This window comes from Saccostrea echinata, unplaced genomic scaffold (genome assembly GCF_033153115.1).
Source record: "Saccostrea echinata isolate AGI-Se365-2 ecotype Australia unplaced genomic scaffold, CSIRO_AGI_Sech_v1 ptg000030l, whole genome shotgun sequence".
NCBI classification, from domain to species: Eukaryota; Metazoa; Mollusca; class Bivalvia; order Ostreida; family Ostreidae; genus Saccostrea; species Saccostrea echinata.
The window spans coordinates 2,797,157-2,819,683 of record NW_026889779.1 but is presented as its reverse complement, the minus strand read 5'-3'; the positions used below and the strand labels follow the sequence as shown (position 1 = coordinate 2,819,683).

At 34.3% G+C, this 22,527-nt stretch overlaps 1 protein-coding gene across 1 annotated transcript; it reads left to right on the top strand.

The window, feature by feature from the left end:
* The first annotated feature begins 3,050 nt into the window (after positions 1-3,050).
* Positions 3,051-22,527, top strand: LOC133196106 (germ cell nuclear acidic protein-like). Its single transcript, XM_061332045.1, has 13 exons — positions 3,051-3,223; positions 4,193-4,262; positions 4,427-6,197; positions 6,354-6,409; positions 6,935-6,998; positions 9,435-9,542; positions 10,001-10,056; positions 11,890-12,055; positions 14,504-14,588; positions 16,127-16,265; positions 19,636-19,732; positions 20,650-20,757; positions 21,918-22,527. The coding sequence occupies exons 1-13, from the start codon at positions 3,056-3,058 to the stop codon at positions 22,174-22,176; spliced, it is 3,147 nt and encodes a 1,048-aa protein (XP_061188029.1). The 5' UTR covers positions 3,051-3,055; the 3' UTR covers positions 22,177-22,527.

Sequence of the window (22,527 nt, the reverse complement as noted above, 5' to 3'; positions counted from 1 at the left end):
TATGTTGTATTCTTTAAGTCCCAAATAAAAAAAGTTTCTAAAACTTTCCATATTAAGTTCAGATGTAGTTCTAATGTAAGGAATACTGAATTGTGCATCATTGGTTTCATTGGTTCTGAGGTTATAAGAATGATTTGATTGGCAGTATGGTTGAATCAAATCATACAAATATTGAGGTGAATAGCCATTTATGTTTTATAAAATAATATCAACTTATGAACTTTAAATTCCTGATCCTAGTTTGTAAAAGATCCCATCCTAATTCCTCATACACCAAGATAAGCTCAATTTTTTTAAATCAAAAATGTACAATTTACCAATTGAATAGAGTTAAAATCATAATTTTTAAACTAAGTAAATCGATGAACTAGCATGTTTCAAATAATTCAAGCCCTTTTTGGGTTTGAGTAAAAAAAAAAAGTGGCATTCTGCTTCAAAAAAAACAACCTATTTGGTATGATTGCCTGGTCATAATTTTCACAAAATATGTAATGCAAACACTCATGTATATTTTCTTTAATTAATGTGACATTTTCACTGAAAAATGTATCCAAAAGTATCTACTTACCAAAATCTGACAGGTTTGGGTTTGCCTAGATCTAAAATTCATCAATGGTCATATTACGGTTGTCGCAAAATTCATAATTTATGAATTTCATTAAAAATTAAGATAATTAAGAAATTTTATCCTTACTTTCAAATAAGCAAAATTTTTGTTTATCGAAGTTGTTAAGTTTTAAAATATGAAGAGATCGCTTTGCAGTCTGGCTATATTCTTTTGCGACATACGAAAGTGCGCGAAATTCAATTTCTCTTCCGGTTGAAAGCTGCTTGAATATGTATGCATGGTATGTGAACGTAGAGTGGTGTTTTCTAATTGTAAAGAATAATACACAGATAACTTTAAAAAGGTTTCAGTATATAATCAGTTGTAATAAATTACTTCTTACTTAATGCTGATGATTTTATTTTTTGCACGACATATTCATCAGTGATTTTTCTTAAAAAGCCATAACTGGATTCTACAACGTACAGATACAGATTTTTATCGATAAAACGTAAACCAGAGACATCTTTATATCTAAACCACAGGGAATTGAGACAATCTTAGCAAAATCGGGTATATTATACTATATACCCGATTTTGCTAATATTGTCTCAAGTCCCTATGATCTAAACTGTTCATTTGTTTTACTGTGGTAAACCGGATTGAAACAATAAACCAGTTTGAAAACTAGTTTCAAACTTACAAAACTATAAACCATAAGGTGCTAGTCACTTTGCCCCAAAACCATGAGCGCCCCAAAGATTTTTATCAGTGCCGAAGTACGAATAGGAGCACCCCAAATTCCTCTCATGAATGCCCCAAATGAACATTTCAAGCACCTCAAGACCTGTAACCTAGTAAAGAAATAGATTATTGCTTCAATTACACATACAGCAGTTATCATTATGGCTTAAAAATTATGTGCTATGTGTACTAAGAAAAAACATACTATATCACCATAATATAATAACCTGTTGAAGTCCTGAAAATGAAACCCAAGTACTAACAATTAAGTTTTGAATTGTCTCATTGATAGTCCCGAAACGTTGTATAAGTCAGGTCCTGAAACGTTGTGTACTCTTCTTAAACGGTTGTATCCAACTAAAAATAAACCAATGGCAGCATAGACTGAAATAAAATGTTAAATGAATAAATTATTTGTTCAATGCTTTATATTAGGGATGTCAACGAATAGTCGACTATTCGACTATCAGTTGAATGAACCGACGATCGGATAATGAAACGACATTCAAATATTATCATAATTAAATAAATGCAATGAAAGAGTGATAACATGATGGAATTGTCATCACAAAATTGAGAAACCGTCTTTCCTCAGAGACAGTCGATAAGATAATTTTCCTCAACAAAAAACGGTTGATTTTCCATGTACGTATAGACAGTACAGTAATTATAAGTGCTTCACTACTGCCGCGTACTGCGGGAATTATTTATCAGTAACTGCCTGTGTTGTTTTTGTAATTAATTATCCACCAATTTACTAGGCTTTGTTTGTAAAATTATAAATTTGACTTGATCTTATACCATGTACCAATTATTTTTTGTTATTTTAAGATCACTAAAGCGCAAGGAAGAAACCATAACTCTGACATGTTTTGACACTTCGATAATTATCAAAACAATTTGCTTACATTTTAAACTGTATCAGGACATTTTGTTAGCCAGTGCAAACAATAATCGAATAAGCAGTATGCATCTAAATGTTTAACAATTTCACAGGCACTTGACGTGTGGATAGTGTGAGATTAACCCCCCTCCCCCAATTTATTTCATAATAATCTTTAAAAAATATCTTCTGGCATTTCTTTTTCTTTGTTTACTAAAATAAAAACTGACTGCATGTACAAACCGATTTATGAATTCTATTGACAGGGAAATCATACGAAAATTAGGTTTCGAAATTCAAATAATCATGCTTTCCACGCGTTACGTTGCATAAATTTTGATGTTACTTTTTAAATAGATTTAATTAAAAGGGTTTCTGAATTATAAATAAATCATGTACCAGTGAAGTTTCAAATACAACTTTAATTTCAGGAAATGTTCCGAATATATTCCACTATCGTTCGAATAATGCAATCGAATAATCGACTAAGGAAAATATTAAATATTTTTGACATCCCTACTTTATACATATAAAAGTTATCGCATTACGTGAGCCCATGATGTAAGATTGGACAGGACGTTCACTGATTTGGGGCACTCCAGATGCTTATTTTGGGTGCTTATGGTTTCAATTTGGGGTGCTGGTGAAGTTGCAATTTGGGCGCTTATGTTGTACTTGGGCACTAGTAAAAATCATGCATGTGGTATTCTGGTTTTGGGGTGAAATGACAGTAACCCAAACCGAAACCTGTACCCATTTTAGTGCATCAAATTCACCCATAGATTACATAAAATTTAATGTCTCTGTGTAAATATTGTGCAGATATGATAAAACTTGTATATTAAATTTGACAGTTGTCCTTATACTTCAGACACACCAGAATGGCTGAAGAGACGGCTCCAGATACACCAACAGACACAGAGTCTGTAAGGTTTACTAGTACACCTTTATCATGCGACTCAAAACCAAATGTCGCTGAGATGTTCAAAAAGATGGGAGATCAGTTGGGATGGTTCCAATACAATAACTTAGAAACAGCACTGAGGACGGTATGTTTAAAAAAGAGAAGCCTGTTTGAGAGAATATATATATGTATATATATATATATATATATATATATTGGTAACGATCCTCTAATAAAACTAATGTCCAAATAACTGTATCTCACTTCCATTCTCAATGACCGTGTAGTGTAGGGCAGCGCCGCGAGAATTCCATCGGCATCGAAAGCAAGTTTTTTGACTTGCCTAGATAGCCGAGCGGTCTAGCGCGCTGTCCCTGTACTGCTAGGAGACAGGTTCTGTTGGTCGAGAGTTCAACCCCGGGCTGGGGCGGAAGTGGGCATCCTTATAAAAAGTGAATTTCTTTGTGCTTTCTATATTAATATTTCTTAACTTAGGGCAGTTATGTTAGTTTAAGAGTTGTTGTAAAATGTGCTTTATATATATATATATATATATATATATATATATATATATATATATATTTTTTTTTTTTTTTTTTAAAATTATGACCCCCCTTCGAAGAAGGGAGGGCATATTGCTTTGCTGCTGTCTGTCGATTGGCCTGTCTGTCTGTAGGTCCACCAACAGTTTCCATTCATTTTCTTGGCAGAGGTTGCACATACTAAAATGAAATCTGGTATGCAGATTTATCATAAAAATATTTAAGTTAAATTCTGGTGTGGGTACGATTGAGCGATTTTTGACAGAGTTATGCCTCTTGAACTTGAAAAATTCCAATTATTTGCAGTTTCCCTTCATTTTCTTTGTGGAGGTTGCACATACTGAAATGAAATTTGGTATACAGATTTATCATGAGAATATCTAGGTCAAGGTCTGTTTTGGGTGCGATCGAGCAATTTTTGACAGAGTTATGCCCCTTGGACTTAGAAAAATTCCAATTATTGGGGGGGGGGGGTATAAGTGTTTCACAAACATCTCTTGTTTAATCTGTAAGTTTTTTATCTACTTTCATTAAGTATATGAAATCATTATTGTTGTTGAATATTTTTGCAGTTGTCCAAGAGTAGCAAAAAACGATCAGCAAAATCCAGAGTTGGTAAAGTGGCTCATGGTTCTGTTAAAGGTATATTTCAACCTTAACTGTCTTTTTCTTTTTTTAAATAAATCCTTTATTACAATATTTTATTGACAGTTTTTTCAAATAGACTTACAGGGCTGTTCATATGCAATGTATTTTTTCCCAAAATATTTTGTTGTCTTTGAATTTAGCATATACTTTCTTTACAGAAAAGGAGTCAAAGAATACCTACAGATCCAAAGAAAAGCACTTGTTACATCAAGATAAAGAAATACACAAGCTTTCCTTTAACACATCACCACTACAGGAGAAACAAATACTTAACAGTAATGAAGACTTTATAGAACCAGTCTTACCTAGGAAATCCAAAGCTTGCACTGATTTAACTAAGGAATGGAAAGAATCAAAGAAAAGTCTGAAGAAGACAACTCGCATATCCATAATTCCAGCAGCAGATACAGAAAATACATCACCAGGTTTTGCTGTAAACAGTGACAGAAGGTACTCCATTTCAACTGCTGAAGTTGGAAACCCCATTCAAGAATCTACAAGAATTCATAGCAGAGAAAGTATTGACAAGCTATTAGACTTGTCCAATAGTTCCAACCTTTCAAAGAAAGAGAGTTCAAAAAATGAAAGTACAAGACAAAATGTAACTGATGAAGATTCTTATAGACAGCTTAATATAATGAAAAATCATAAACAATCAGATTTCCCTGAGGATGATCTGACAAATTCCATAAGTGTGATGCAGATTAACAGATCAAGACATGAGGAAACGCAGTTTTACACTATAGCACAGTGTGAGGTTTTGAAGCCTGCTTTTCAGACTGTAATGGAAGATTTTGTTGATATCTCCAATGATGATGTTCCAGAGAAGCCAGTCCAGGCATTAGAAGATTTACAGAACATTTCTGATAGATCTGTCAAGGGTCCAGAAAGGACCGATAACTCTTCCTACATAGAGATAGAGGATGCTTCAGCGCAGGCAGATGTCAGAGAGATAAATCGTTTATCTGATTCCAAATCTCAAAAACTGGATGGAGCTGATTCCATATCCCCTCAGAGCGATGATTCAATCCAGAAAAGCAATGATAGTTCTGGAATATATTCTGTTTGTGAACAGATTGTTAAAGTTACTGATGTTGAAACTGAAGAAGTACCGAATCATGTAGAAGAATGTACTGATTCCTCCTATGTTGAAATAGAAGATGCCTCTTTACAGACCAGTGCAGTTGTTCATAGCCAGAAAAACTTTAGTGAAGATACAGCATCAGGTTCTTCATATGTGGAGGTAGAGGAGAGATCATTCCAAACAAGTTTCATCAAAGTTTCACAAAAAGGTAGCAAAGGAAACACAATTTCTCCTGAGAAAGCCACCCAAAACCTCAATAAAATTCAAAATGCAGGGAGAGAGGGGAACAGATATTTCAAAACAGAACAGAATTTGTCCTCCCAAGAGGAAAATTTTATGGAAAGTTCAGTGACATGTAAAAGTAAGGAAGAAAGTGGAATTATTGGACATACTAACTTCAGTAGTGATGAAGAAAGCTCTAGTGATTGCCTCTTTACAAAGAAAGTTGTCCCAAAGGCACCAGGTTTCACAAGCTTGAGAATAACTCAAGAGGATGAAAAAGGCATGGTGGATAATATGACTGAAGATGTAAATGGAGAAAAGGAATGTAATGTAGAAAGTTCATCAGACTTTGATGATTCTTTACCAGACATTAATCAAAGAATAAAACACACACAAGACAAAGCAGGAAACAGTGCAAATAAAGTGAAAACAGCTAAATATGTAGACATTTCCTCTGACTCCGACAATGATTTACCAGATGTTAAGGGGGCAGGGTTACAATGGGATGAGGGAATTCTGTCGTCTGATTCTGATGATTTTCTTTCTGATAGAGGCTTTTCTGTTAAAAAAAACAAAGTATCCAGCAAAACTGGTCAACAACAACCTAGCACTGTCCACTGGAGGCAAGTGTGACAACTATATTACAAAATTACATGATACAACACAGATAAAAGAGACATACAATGTTGTTTTTTGTTGTTGTTTTTTTTTTTTTAGAAAAAAAATAACATAACTCGACATCAATAGAATATTGTTTTACCATAATATTTTAATTACAGGACTCCAAAGCACTACAAGAGTGATTCTAGTGATGAAGAGGAGGAGTTAGAATCATGTAATTACAATTACCAGTTTTTGTAGACTTCAGTGTAAATAAATATCCCACACAATTGTTTGGAACCTTAAATCAATTTGCATAAACACAACACATTAAATATTTTGCCGTCTCACTGAAATGTTGCTTTTTCCATTGATACTAATATTACATCCTGTCATCCATATTTTTGTGGATGGCAAATGGCAAAAATGTAGATGGCAACATGGATGGTAAAAGTTATTTAAGGCCATATTGTTACCTGAGAAAATTTATGCCAGTGTTATTTTTCATCCAAGGAATTTTAAATATTTTGTTTCCTATGGAGCAATGTTGTTTGTAGTCCACTTTTCAGTGACATGAACAATGAAGAACATCATGAATTAAAGTAGAACCTTTGCACAGACAAGTAAAAAAATGTATGCATAACAAAAATCAATCATTCACTCATCCATGTAATGGGCATATTTTGATAGATGTTGTTGAAAAAAAAATGACCGGAATAATGAAATGCCATTGTTAAATATTGTCTGTTGATTATTGCAGTTTTCCAAAAGATGAAAGCTCCCAAGAAAGTGTCACCAAAAGGAACTCCCAAAAAGAACAGAAGGTTTGACATGTGTTTCCATTTTTATAATGACTGAATTGCATGACTTTATCAGTTGATATTTTTGAAGCAGGCACAGTGACAATTTGAAATATCTTTGCATAAAAATTATTACTTGATATGTTCAATTGTTACCAGATATATTCAATAAGCTTTTAGTATATGATTAATGAGTATATCCAGATGTTGGAACATTGTTTAAGTTTAGATTATGTATTTAATTTAATCTGGAACAATTTCCAGATACAGAGCTTAGTGGCCATGGTACAATGTTTTTGATAAACATCATGGTCATTTAGAGGTTTTTATCAATACGTGTATTGATAATGTCAAGTAATTTACCGGTCAATGTATACCAGATACGTATGTTGTTCTTTAGAGCCTTGATCAGTTTATTGTGGATGTTGTTCTTTACAGCCTCGACCAGTTTATTGTGGACGTTGTTTTTTACAGCATTGACCAGTTTATTGTGGATGTTTTTTTACAGCCTTGACCAGTTTATTAGGGCCCCGCAAGGATTTGCAGGTGCCCTATAGTAATCACTCTGTCTGTCTGTCTGTCTGTCCGTCTGTCTGTCTGTCCGTCTGTCATTCTTCCGTCCACAAATTTTCTGTTTTTTTCCAATAACTTTTTTTGTAGTTGACCAATTAAGTTCAAATTTGGTATGTTGGTTGAAGAGGCAGTAAGACATATTTTGATGCTAAGTTTGGTTCTCTATGTCATCCACTTGGAGCTGGGGTGGTGGGGTAGATTCCTTAACTTTACACTAGAATGAATGCCAGGGCAAAGAGAGATAACTGTTGAGAATGTTCCTATTGTAAACTGTGAAAGCTGCAACTAGTCCCATGGGATTAATTAACTTTCCTCTTGAAGAAAATCCAAAGCATTATCTGTTTCTGTCAAATTGAGATTAATTAACACCTCTGTCTGCAAATGAAGTTTGTTTTGGAGTTAAGATCAATTATGAATGATTTACATTCTCTGAAATGTGGATCTAAATAATGTTCATACTTTATTTTGGTAAAATACACAATGAGGTATGATTTTATTAAATTCTGAAAACAAGATATACATAAAGATATGTTTTTAAATTTTTTTTTTTTTGTTTTTATTTATTTATTTTATTTATTTATTTATTCATTTTTTTTGTTGCCGTATGTAAATTCAAGAACACTATTAATTACAACAGATAGTACAATAATAAACTCATTCTATCATTATTGAAAAAGTTCTTATTGTAAACTTGGAAGAAAAGGATGTGAGAGCAGTACAATTAATCCCCTGAGATTAATTATCTTGTCTGGGGCAGAGAATTTTCCAGGCTTATCTTTATTTGTCACTTTTAGATAAATTAACCTTTGTCTGCAACTGATGTTTGTTTTGAAGTTAAGGTCAAGTCTGGGTGATATTTGCATTCACTGAAGGCTGGCATTTTATAAAACACATGCTTTATTCTTGTTTGAATATACATTTAATTGAGTTATTATAGATATGATGTTTTTTACTGCCTTATGTAAATACAAGGATACTCTTTACAGGTTGTTGGATATTTATGAATTATTTTGAAATTTTATAAATACAGTTGTTATTGCATATTCTTCTTCGTATATTTTTTAATTTTTGTAATCAATTAAAATTCTCATTCTGTAAGCTGCACCCTTATATTTCTACCCCTCGGCGGGGCCCTTGCTGACTGGTCAGTTTTCTAGTTGTGGATGTTGTTCTTTACGGCCTTGAGCAGTTCATCATGGATGTTTTTTTTTTACAGCGTTGACCTGTTTATTGTGGATGTTGTTTTTTACGGCCTTGACCAGTTTATTGTGGATGTTGTTCTTTACGGCCTTGAGCAGTTCATCGTGGATGGTTTTTTTTACAGGGTTGACAAGTTTATTGTGGATGTTGTTTTTTACGGCCTTGACCAGTTTATTGTGGATGTTGTTCTTTACGGCCTTGACCATTTTACAGCATTGACCAGTTTATTGTGGATGTTGTGTTTTACAGCATCGACCAGGTTATCAAGGACGTTGTTTTTTACAGCCTTTCCCAGTTTATTGTGAACGTTGTTTTTTTACAGCCTTGACCAGTTTATTGTGGATATTTTTTTTTTTCGAGCATTGACCACTTTATTGTGGATGTTGTTTTTTACAGCCTTGACCAGTTTATTGTGGATGTTGTTTTTTGCAGTGTTGACCAGTTTATTGTGGATGTTGTTTTTTACAGCCTTGAGCAGTTTATTGTGGATGTTGTTTTTTACAGCCTTGACCAGTTTATTGTGGATGTTGTTTTTTACAGCATTGACCAGTTTATTGTGGATGTTGTTTTTTTACAGCATTGACCAGTTTATTGTGGATATTGTTTTTTTTACAGCGTTGACCAGTTTATTGTGGATGTTGTTTTTTACAGCCTTGAGCAGTTTATTGTGGATGTTGTTTTTTACAGCCTTGACCAGTTTATTGTGGACGATGATGAGATGAGCAGCAGTGACAATGATGAAGACTTCTACATCAGTACAAGTAACATCCTCACCACTCCACACAGGGTACACAGGTAGATCCTGTAAACATATTCAGTTTTGCTGTGTATTCTTTATAATGCCTTTCACGGAAAACAACTTCCGCTAATTGAAGTACAGCGCTGAATTCTTGCACCTTTACACATAAATAAGAACATTAAGAAATGCACTAAATCAAATCTATGCTAACTTGTTCAATAATCAATTTCTGCCAAATATGCTACATGCTAAATATGATACATTTACAGTATATTCACTCACTCATTCAGATCTGTGCAGACATGTCTTACTTGAAAAAGTTTCTCACATTTCAGGCAAATCTAGTTTCAGTGCTGTGTTGATCAAAGTCAGAGGAAATACATGCATAAATTCATGCATTTTACCAAAGATGCATTAGAATTTAAACTCTGTACAATTATGTTAATTGCATTTGTGTTTTTAAATAAAAACAGAAGAGAAGAGGAAAAAAATGAAAATTTCTTAAAAATTGTAGGAAAGTGGAACCAATTTTGTTGGATAACAGTGATGATGACAACATCTTCAAATCTGGTGGGTGCTAATATATGTTTGTATGTTTTTATACCTCTGCTCCAAAGGAGAGGGGGGTATACTGTTTTACTCTTGTGTGTCTGTCTGTGTGTGTGTGTCTGTTTGTCCGTAACAAATTTTTCGTCACAGTTTTCTCAGCAACTACTCATCGCAGACGCTTGAAATTTTAGCACATTCTTTGTTGAGGCATGCAATATGGTGGAATTCATTTTTATATGAATCTGATGTCAAGTTCCTGTTCATCCCTGCGTCTCTTCGTAACTGAACTTGTGTACATTCACATCAGAGTTTATATATTCATATCAAAGTGGGGGTATTACTAGTGAGCTTTGGCTCACAGACTTCTTGTTTATTTTTTTTTTTATATATAAACACACATGAATATAGAATATGTATATATTTTGCTATATTGTTTGAGAATGGAAATTTATTATTTTTTTTTTTAAAAGAAGAAAATTATTGAATATTACCTGGAAATACTAAGACTATCCCAAAATATTTACATTTGTCAATTTTTAGCTCTACTGGTCAGAGACCAGAAGAGCTTATGTATTTGGTGTCCAATGTCTGTCTGCCCATCTGTCCGTCTGTAAAAAAAAATTTCAAATTACTTCTCCTCCTATAGTTTTTGTCTGATTTCAATAAGACTTGGTACACAAGTAGACTATACTAAGATAAATAATTCTCTGTATTGGTTTTTAATTTTGACAAATAATGTCATGGTAATTAAAAATTGAAATTTCTGTGAAATTCTTTCAAATACTATGCCTCCTATAATTTTGGTCTGATTTCAATTAGACTTCAATTAGACTTGGTGCACAAGCAGTAGACTATACTAAGATGTATACTATATATGTATTCTATATATCATTTAGTTACTAAAATTAGAATTTCTTTGACATACTTTCAAAATGCCACTCCAACAGTTTTGGTCCAATTTCAATAAGACTTGGTAAAGAAGTAGCCTCTACTAAGATATATCTTTCTTTGTTATAAGTGCACACCAGTAGAGCTACAATCTTGTTCGAGACTTCTTGTTGTCATTAGTAACCCTTATTGTAATGACCATTACAGTGGTTCCCGTTTTATCGAATAGTCAAGTTGTCAGCCTAGTTTTATCTGAATAGCCGAATATTAGAATAGCCGATTGCTCCATACCAAGTCCAAAGATAGATGTATAGAGCTACATGTACTAGTAAATTCCTAGATAATACCTTCGTAATCACCTTACATCTTGTTAAACTCTGAACTCTGTGTCCATACTGTTTGTTTTTCATGACTTTAGGTCAGAGGACAAATATTTCCCAAATATTATTCATTGAAGTATTGCTACCTTTCACAAGTTTCTCCACAAAAATGGAGGTATCTTACCGGGCATTTGTGCAAGACACCAGGGTATGGTGTTTCCTATATGATCCTATTGGAAATCTCTTGAGTTATCAATATTACAATTTTTGGTGTATTGTTTTTTTAAGACATTATGAAAATAGTTTGGAAAGCAGAGATAATAATAATTATGAATATTTTATATATATTATGAAGAGATAAAAAACAGATATTTGAGGAGTGTGTTGTAAGACCTTAAGCAGGCATGGCTAATATATCAAGAAAAAGACAGAGGCCAGAGTGGGGGAAGGTGATAAAAACCAAGTGGTTAATTATAGTTTCTTTGAAGTGTGCATAGATAAGTTTGAGTACGTGTGATACAAGGGTAAGATTAAAGTAGCAAGAATGTAAACTTAAGTAATAAGTGTCTATTGTTTTGTTATAGTTAATGCTAAGTTAATATGCAATGGTGCATGGTATTATACTTGCACTCAAAAAAACTTCCAGATATTAAGCCCATCATAAGGAAACCAAGGCAGAAAATCCAGAAGAAGCCAATGTCAAGCACGGAGAGAGATGAAGTGTGGGAGGACAAGCAGGAACCCAAGTATAACTTCCTGAGGTCTCTGTCGACCGGCACTCCAAAGGATCGGTGTGATAGAGAGGCTCTCAGGTCAGTCCTAGGGTTTGGTCTGATTCTAAATAGTTTAAAAATAACTGGATGATCTGTTTTATAGCCTGACTGATTTTTAGCTCACCTGAGCCAAAGGCTCAAGTGAGCTTTTCTGATCGAAATTTGTCTGTTGTCGTCGTTGATGTAAACTTTTCACATTTTCATCTTCTTCTCAAGAACCACTGGGCCAATTTCAACCAAACTTGCCACAAAGTATCCTTGAGTAAAGGGGATTCAATTTTGTTCAAATGAAGGGCCAAGCCTTCTTCCAAGGGAAGATAATTATGAATTCGTGAAAAATTAATGGCCTCATTTAAAAATCTTCTTCTCAAGAACCACTGCTTGAAAATATGAAACTTATATGGAAGCATCCTCAGGTAGTGTAGATTCAAATTAGTTCAAATCATGATCCCCAGGGGTAGGGTGGGGCCACAATGGTTGATCAAAGTTTTACATAGGAATATATAGGAAAAATCTTTAAAAATCTTTTTCTCAAGAACAGCAAAGCCATGATTGGTCATATTTATAAGAAAGCATCCTCAGGTAGTGTAGATTCAAGTTTGTTCAAATCATGACCCCCGGGGTTAGGATGGGGCCACAATGGGCGATCAAAGTTTTACATAGGAATATAGGAAAAATCCTTAAAATTCTTCTCAAGAACAGCAAAGCCATGATTGTTCATATTTATATGGAGACATCCTCAGGTAGTGTAGATTCAAGTTTGTTCAAATCATGATTCACGGGGTTAGGGTGGGACCACAATTGGCGATGAAAATTTTACACAGGAATATATTGGAAAAATCTTTAAAAATCTTCTTCTCAAGAAAAGCAAAGCTATGATTGGTCATATTTATATGGAGGCATCCTCAGGTAATGTAGATTCAAATTTGTTCAATTCATGACCCCCCCCCCCCCCCCAGGAGAATAGAGGGGCCATAACAGGGGATCAGAGTTATACAAAGGATATATCAAAAAAAAATTTCTTCTCAAGAACAGCAAAGCCATTATTTGTCATATTAATTCAAAAGCATCCATATGAAGTATAGATTCAAGTTAGTTCAAATCCCCCCAAACCACTTTTACATTAATTAAACTTTTCAACCTTTCAAGACTGAACTGATTTCTGCTTATTCCTAGCCAAAGTGCTCAGGTGAGCGATGTGGCCCCTGGGCCTCTTGTTTGGATAAGGAAGATGTTTTCATCCTAAAGTGCAACATACAACATGGCTCCATTTTTGGCGTAAATGGAGCCATTTTGGCCTAAAAATGTTTCCTTACAGATGTTAATTTATATGACTATAAATAAATATTTCAGGTACTCATTGGCTTAGAATCATCAAACTTTGTCAGTTGATGCATCTTGGGTCCTCAGAGTACAACAACTGAAAAGTAGGTCACTGTGACCTACTTTTGAAAATTTATGGCTTTAATTAAATATTTCAGGTACTAGTTGGCTTAGAATCATCAAACTTTGTCAGTTGATGCATCTTGGGTCCTCAGAGTACAACAACTGAAAAGTAGGTCACTGTGACCTACTTTTGAAATTTATGGCTTTAATTAAATATTTCAGGTACTAGTTGGCTTAGAATCATCCAAATTTGTCAGTTGATATATCTTGGGTCCTCGCAGTAGGTCGACTGAAAAGTAGGTCACTGTGATATATGTATAATGTATATGACTATAATTAAACATTTTGGGTACTAATTGGCTAAGAATCATAAAACTTTGTCAGTTGATGCATCTTGGGTCCGCAGAGCAAGTCGACTGAAAAGGAGGTCACTGTGACCTATTTTTGAAATTTAATTGCTTTATTTAAATATATCAGATACTTATTGGTTTAGAATCATCAAACTTTTTCAGTTGATGCATCTTGGGTCCTCAAAGTATGTCACCTGAAAAGTAGGTCACTGTGACGTACTTTTGAAATTTTATGGTTATAATTTTGAAAATATTTTAGGTATTAATTGGCTTAGAATCATCAAACTTAGTTGATGCATCTTGGGTCCTCAGAGAATGACAAGTGATAAGTAGGTCACCATAACCAACTCTCAGATACAAATTGGCTTAGAATCATCATGGGTTCTCAGAGTGTTTCATCTAAAATGTAGGTCATGATGACCTACCTTTGGAATTTCAAGGGTTTATCTAAATATACAGGATACTTAGAGGCTTCAAATAGAAGTAATAGGTTGTACAGTTTATCAGAAGAGCGATTCAAGGCCCTTGGGCCTCTTGTTTTTTTAACCAGTGGTTTCCTGATTTACTGTAATTTGGAAAATTTAGGTAAAATTGGCACCAGGAAATCATTGAAAAGTCTCAGAAAATGTTACGATGCATCTGGCAACACAAAAGTGTTATGCTATATCCGTCTGATAATCCCATTTGATTCATGTTAAGGACTATAATATATAATGACTCCAGTGTTTAATTTATTATTTCTGTATTTTAGGTACTCTAAGAATTTCAAAAAGATGAAAGAGGACTTAACGAACAGACTGTATAAATTATACAATGAGACCGTTTTTGAAAAGAAGGTAAAAGATTCTGGTTTTGAATATATTAAAAGGATATGTTATGTTACCTTTCAAGCTGTCTGGTTTTAGACCAGAAAAAGTTTTCCATTCCTTGTCTAAATAGCTAACTGTGCAGCATCTGTAAACAATTTTTATGCCCCGCCATGAATATGGCTGGGGCATATAGTGTTTGTCATGTCCGTCTTCTGTCCTTCCATCCTTCCGTCCTTCTGTCTGTCTTTCCGTCGTGCTTTGCATTTAGCTCAGTTCAAAGCTCAGTTTCAAAGAAACTATTCAAGACATTTTTATCAAACTTCAAATGCTGATAGATATTGTTGAGAGCTATGCAACTGCATCAACATTTTTTGACCTTGACCTTTCCTTTGACCTTGACCTCACTTTCCCTAAATTAGTGTTTAGCTCAGTTTTAATGATACCATTCAAGATAGTGTAATCAAACTTGATATGCTAATACATACTGATAAGAGCTATTCAACTGCATCAACATTTTTTGACCTTGACCTTTCCTTTGACCTTGAACTCATTTTTCTTAAATTAGTGTTTAGCTCAGTTTTAAAGAAAACATTCAGGATAGTGTTATCAAACTTCATATGCTGTTACATACTGATGAGAGCTATTTAATTGCATCAACATTTTTTACCTTAACCTTTCATTTGACCTTGACCTTACTTTTCTCAATTCGTGTATAACTCAGTTTTTAAAAAAAAACATTCATAATATTTTTATCAAACTTCTTATGCTAGCACATACTGATGAGAGCTATTCAACTGCATCAACATTTCGATAAATCACAATCTTTGTAACATAATGCCATTGTGCACCTCCTACTTTACTTTTTGATCAGACACATATTTCAGGTTTTCAGTAGTAAAAGATAGACACTGCAATTCTTTCTATAATATTGATGGGTACCCATCTCTTTTCTACAACTCATCCTATACCACTGAACAAAATTTAATGATACTTTCATAGAATCTTTATTACATAGTGCCACTGTGCGCCTCCTATTTTTTTTCATCTGATGCTTATTTTGGGTCTCCCGTAGCAAAACATGGACTTTGCCATTATAATCATACGGGACACGGGATCATTTTGTGAGCTCAGTGCACACAGTACCTCTAGTTTTAAAATGACATTCATCTTTTAATTCATTGCCACCAAAATTTATAAATAAAAGACTATAGAGGAACTCTTGAAAGATTTTTAAATTTAAATTGTTCTGAATTCTTAAAAAAAAAAATGTCACCGTTCAGAAAAATTGTAAAATTTGTAATACGATAAGTCTAACATCAGTTTTTTTTTTCTTAGTTTTATAATTTCAAACCCGTAGAGCCAATGAGAATCAAAGACTCTCAATTTGTGCTTCATTTGAAAAGAAACTTCAAGTACATCTATAAAGTTCAATGTACTTTATTTTAATTTCCTACATTGCTTTTGATGATACTGATACAACTGCCTTAATTATTCATTCACAAAAGACTCATAAGATGGCTTTAAACAAAGAAAGTATGTATTGATATCTGTCATATTTTCATAAGCTTCCAGAGGATCTGCCAATATTGTGGAACAATCGCCTCTTGAAGACGGCTGGATATTGTGTGTACAAGAAGAATGCCAAGGTTCGAGACAGCAGCTCAGTCCGAGTTGAGCTCTCCACCAAAGTCTGTGACTCACCAGGTAAATACGTTTATTAAAAGTGTATATTGAATTATTAGGAATTTTTGGTACATGAAAGTTCATTGAATACAGTTTCATCTTTGTACTTAAACTTTCTTTTTTATAATTATTATTAGCTTATCTAGACCAAAGGTCTTTGGTTTTATTTCATCTGTTATCTACCTGTTTACTTTTTTATATTTTTGAGTTTTTCTCAAGACCACTGAGCCAATTACAACTTGGTGGGGAGCATTCATAGATTGAGGGGATACTGGTTTTATTGAAACAAGGACCATGCCCATACTAAAGGGAGATAAATAGTATAAATAGGCAAAAGCTATCTGAAAATTTCCTTTAAACAAAAGGAAAAATATGAGGGTGCTTTTTTGTAAGTATTACTGTAAACCAACTATTTTTTGCACAATCTTTTGTTCGCTATTCATCAGTTTGAAATTAATCCACGACGATTAATTTCTGCGACTGAGGAAACATTCTCTACAAATACAAAGCAAAATAAATGGCGATTAATATTCGCCTTAAAGTAGGTCACGAAACTCGCGGATATTTCTCGAACGCGAATAAAAGTTGGTTTACAGTATTTAAATTATGGACTCAATGGTTAGGGTAGGGAATCAAATTTTTTCATCAAAATATAGAGAGAAAATCTACAGAATTAGGAAAATTGATAAGCAAATATCTTTCCCCATATTGGATAATTTCATGATTGTTCACATTTTGGCCCTTGAGTAGGGGGGGTGGCAAATTTTTATGTAGGAAGGAATCTTTAAAATTTATTTGCTCAAGAGTAGCAGAGTATCAATAAGTTTTATTAATACGCAAATATCCCAGTCTGATAAAGATTCAAATTCATACAAAACATAACCTTGAGGCTAGTGAAGGCTAATCTGATTACGATGGAAGGTTTTTATTCAGGAACTTTTTGGGTAATAAAAAGGCTATGACTTGGTTGCATGATCTCAATTAGTTTACCATTTAATTTACTGTATAATGGAATTGCTAAACGCATATTTGGGGCTACACTATAAGGTTGTATTAACTCATTCATTTGTCAGAAACAGAAAGAGGCTCAGGTGAGCAATCTTACAATTTGAGTCTCTTGTTTGCTATGTTTTTAGATCTTCATGAAATGTATTGCATAGAATATCATCAAATGTCCAACCATTCAGCAGAAAACTATTTGTAAATTATATTTTGTTCAAACTCCATTTAATGCCCCCATATTGAAGATTTGAAGGTATATAGTTTTTGCCCTGTCCGTCCGTCTGTCTGTTTGTCTGCAAAAACTTTAACCTTGCCCATAACTTTTGATTGGTTGGAGCTATGACTTTCATATCTCACATGTGTTTTCCTTGTGACAAGACCATTCCATGGGTACTATCATATTTGACCTTTTCACCTTGACCTTGGAGTTTGACCCACTTTTGCAAAATTTTATGAGACTTTAACTTTGGCCATAACTTTTGAACAGTAAGTGCTTGGGGTTTCAAACTTCACATGTGTATTCCTTGTGACAAGACCATCCTTTGGTTACCAACAACTTTGACCTTTTGACCTTGACCTTTGAGTTTGACCTACTTTTGAAAAACTGTAACCTTGGCCATAACTTTTGAACAGTTGGTGCTTGGGGTTTCATACTTCACATGTTTAATACTTGTGACAAGACCTTCCTCTGGATACCAACCAATTTGACCCTTAGACCTTGACCTAAGAGTTTGCCCTACTTTCAAAAAACTTTAACCATGGTCCTAACTTTTGAATGGTTGGTGCTAGGGCTTTCATACTTCACATATGTAATCCTTGTGACAAGACCTTCCTCTGGATACCAACCACTTTGACCCTTTGACCTTGACCTAGGAGTTTGACCTGCTTTAGAAAAACTTTAACCTTGGCCATGACTTTTAAATGGTTGGTGCTAGGGCTTTCATTCTTCACATATGTAATCCTTGTGACAAGACCTTCCTTTGTATACCAACAACTTTGACCTTGACCCTGATGTTTTACTTACTTTTAAAAAACTTTAACCTTGGCCATAACTTTTGAACAGTTGGAGCTAGAGCTTTCAAATTTCACAGGTATATTCCTCGAGACAAGACCTTTCTTTGGGTACCAACATTTTTTAGCTCACCTCGACGAAGTCGAGATGAGCTTATGCTATACCCCCGGCGTTGGCGTCGGCATTAGCGTCGGCGTCCCAGGTTAAAGTTTTAGGAGCAAGTCCATTCCCAAGTAACTACAAGCCCTACCTGGACCAAACTTGCATGGATGATGCATCTAGGGATGGACACTACCACACTTGCTTCGGATGCTGGATCTGACCTATATTTGGAGCAGGTCTATTCCCAAGTAACTATAAGCCCTACCTGGACCAAAATTGCATGGATGATGCATCTAGGGATGGACACTACCACACTTGCTTCGTATGCTGAATCTGACCTAGATTTTCCAGATGAGTGAATTTTAGCCATATTTTAATCAAATTAGCATGGATGATGTATCTTAGGATGGACACTTTCAGACTTGTTCTGGATTCTGAATCTGACCTACATTTTCCAGATGGGTGACCAGAGTAATGTTTTTTGGAGTAGCTATATAATATTATGGCATGTTATGATTAAACAGCTTGGATGGTACATCTAAGGATGAAAACTTCCAGACTTGCTTTGGTTGTTGGAACTGTCCAAAATTTTCTTGATTAGTAAACAGGTTAGAAGTTTTTTGAGCAGGTCTATTTCCAAGTATCTATAAGTCCTTCTTAAACCAAACTTGAATGGATATTGATCTTGGGATGAACACTAACTAGAAAAAATATGATGTGAGATTTGCCTTACTTATAGATAGCCTTCGTCGAGGTGAGCTTCGTAATCTTTGATTACCTATGTTTATCTTTTGGCCTGGATTTTGACTTGCATTTGAGAAACTTTAACCTTTGCCATAAGCTGCCATACGGGGGCATCAGTGTTTCACAAACACATCTTATTTTTTTTGTTTTGTTTTTTTTTATTTTTTGGTCATAACAGTCAAATCTTGTTATCTGAAACTCAATGGGGCTGAGAAAAACTGCACGATATCCTTGGATTTATGATATTGAGGATAAAATACATGCAGAAAAAGTGTTTTAAACTTCCAACCCACTTCAATATACACATGCATATCCATGGTATTTAAGATATAGATGTTCAAGATACAGGTTCATCTGTATTTGCACACAAATATAATTTCTTGAAGTGGGTTTGAAGAGATACAAATTTTTTGATGAAGTAATTGACATGCTTTAAATTATTCATCATTTCAAACACTTTTCTTAAGTCATAATTACTTTCAAAAAAGGATACTTTTCCTCTTTGAACACTTGTATCCTTTGTACTTACAGAGAGGGTGAGGGACACCTTGATCCATGAACTCTGTCATGCTGCTGTTTGGCTGCTTCACGGCAAAAATGATGGCCATGGTCCCTACTGGAGAATATGGTAATACATCTCGATGAAGTAAAAAACTTAAAGAGAAATGAATGAAATCCTTTAAGAGAAAATATAAATTTCTTTGGACAACTGCTAAATATTGCTGTATCAAGTATTATATTGGGAGAAAGTTTAGAGATATCATTCATTGTATTTCTGCTTACTATAGCTATAGAACAATTTTTAGCTCACCTCAACAAAGTTGGGGGAGCTTATATAATACCCTCGGCGTCAGCTTCCCAGGTTAAAGTTTTTGGAGCAGATTTCTTTTCAAGTACTTCCATGCCCTGTATCAATCAGAGGTGCATGGAGGATGCTTCTAATGTGTTTCATGGTTAATGTTTTGGAGCAGGTTAAAGTTTTTGGAGCAGATCTCATTTCCAAGTAAATGAAAGTCCTATGTTGACCAAACTTGCATGAATGATACATCTAAGGATGTATACTACTGGACTTGCTTCAGATGCTGGATCTAACCTACATTTTTTGGATGAGTGACCAGGTTAAAGTTTTTGGGAGCAGTCCATTGCCAAGAAACTATAAGGCCTATCTGAACCAAACTTGCATGGATGATGCATCAAGGGATGAACATTCAAACTTGCTTCAGATGCTGGATTTGACTACCTCAAAGATTTTAGATAAGTCCATTCCCAAGTAACTGCAAGCCTTATAAGACCAAAGTTGCATAAATGTTAATTTGTATCTAGGGATGCACACTACTAGATTATTAGTTTAGTGTGGGACTTTGTCTTACTTAAAGACAACATTCTTTGAGGTGAGCTCTGTAATCTCTTATTACCTATGTTTTAATATTTTTTACCCACCTTCTTCAAAAATCAGATCCACTTCATTAAAGCCATTGATCTTTGTGTATTCAAAAATTTCACAATGAATTTCTGATGATCTACACATTTTCATCTCTTTTTCAGGGCCAAAAAGGCTAATTTGACTCATCCTGAAATTCCTATCATTGCCCGTTGCCATAGTTACAGCATTGCTACCAAGTACACGTATCAGTGTAGTAAATGTGGATACAGGTATTGAGAATGAATTAAATATGGTCCATAAGTTTAGATTTCTGATGGTGTGATATAAATTATAAATTTTAAATATTGTCTATGTTAAAAACTATCATTCTTAAAATTTTCAATTAAATTTGACGTGTACAGTGATATATATTGTGCACTACATGAGCATGATGGTAAATTAGAGATTTTTCAGTATGAATTTCAGATTGTAGTGGCTATGCAGCCTCTATATATAGTAACGATCTTGAACAATATGCTAGCCTAGCTGCTACGTAGGGAAAGCTAAATTTTTTATGCTAGGTACGAAATCCAGGATGGCCTACTAAGTTACCACCTTGCATCATACAAGGTACTAAAAAAATATGAGGTTGTTTTCTCAATCTTAGCAAATTACATGTAAATTTTAAAACATATACATATTTGCTTGAGTTTACCTTACTTTATTCCAAAAATTAGTTATTTATGAGATATTTGTATCCTAAATCTTAATCTAGCTGCTAAGTGAGTTGTCTGTTCATTAGAGCTAGATATCTACCTCCTAGCTGCTAGGTTAGCAGCCCAGAAGACCAAATGTGACACTGTTCCTCCCAAAAGATAACATTCAAAATAAAATAGTGTATAGATTCTTTTATACATCCTGTAATAATGATTCCTACATTTTAGTACAGTGTACTAAGAAACTCAGCCACCCTAAATTGAAACTCATGGCTTCATTACTCTTCTTTACATACAGCACATTAGGATTTTAAAACCTCCTTATTTTTTTAATCTACTTATTTGAGAAAATAACTCTTATCTGATGCACAGAATCCCCCAACTTTTAGGCTAATTCAGAATTTACTTTGCCACGCAATGTTTACAACTGAACAGTGAGGAAATTTCTGCAGAACAACTTTCATTCGCTATCCTGTCAAAATGGTAGAAGCAGAAGCATTCAAATGCAGCAGTTTTCTGTCGGGAACAAAAATGAAACTTTCCAAAGTAGGATTAGTTGCATAAAGCTGTTTCTTGAACATAACCATTGGCATTAAGTTATATCCTGGCTCATTACCTGGCCTTTTTAAAGGTGATTGGTTGCATCTTACTGAAGTTTGAAGACTCAATTCCACATGGAGCAAGTAAAAAAAATGTGAAAATAAGAAAACTATGCATTGTTTATTTTGTTTCAGTATTGGTCGACACTCAAAATCACTGGACACTTCAAGAAAGGTGTGTGGATTCTGTCACGGACAATTTGTCCTGATAAACAACCGACAGACGTCCCAGGGGTCAGGCTCTACCCCTGCAACACCCAGGACCCCCAACAAGTTTGCTATGTACGTCAAAGAAAACTATGGAACCATGAAGGAAAGGGAGAAAGACCTCAAGCATGGGGAAATTATGAAACTTTTAGGGAAGGCATTTACTGAAAGCAACAAAATCTGCTAATGAGCCCGAGAATGACATCAGCATATGCTGGAGAGAGAGATTACTGAAAAATGGAAATCACTCTCCAGTGTGGCAAAGGTTTACTGTAGAAAACAATATTAGTCTATACTAAATTAGATCTCTGTCAGGTGCTTGTCTTGTTTTTTGACAAATGAAATTTTAAGTACTGTCTGTTGGCAAAACAGTTGTAAGGGTCCATGTTTACATACACATTTGTTAGAGACAAGATGAATCTGTCCCCTTATGTTGATTGTATTATCATGCTGGAATGTATCTGTTTGTTACACTGGAAAATTTAAAATAATTTCTGGAAGGTAAATTGTCATTTTCTGACGTTAGAATAAAACAATG

What these genes read in the sequence shown, in the direction of transcription:
- LOC133196106 (XM_061332045.1), top strand. Translation starts at nt 3,056, where the DNA reads ATGGCTGAAGAGACGGCTCCAGATACACCAACAGACACAGAGTCTGTA. An exon ending in ACTCCCAAAAAGAACAGAAG is followed by an intron (nt 6,999 to 9,434) that starts GTTTGACATGTG and finishes TGTTTTTTACAG; the next exon opens with CCTTGACCAGTTTATTGTGG. An exon ending in TGTAGTAAATGTGGATACAG is followed by an intron (nt 20,758 to 21,917) that starts GTATTGAGAATG and finishes ATTTTGTTTCAG; the next exon opens with TATTGGTCGACACTCAAAAT.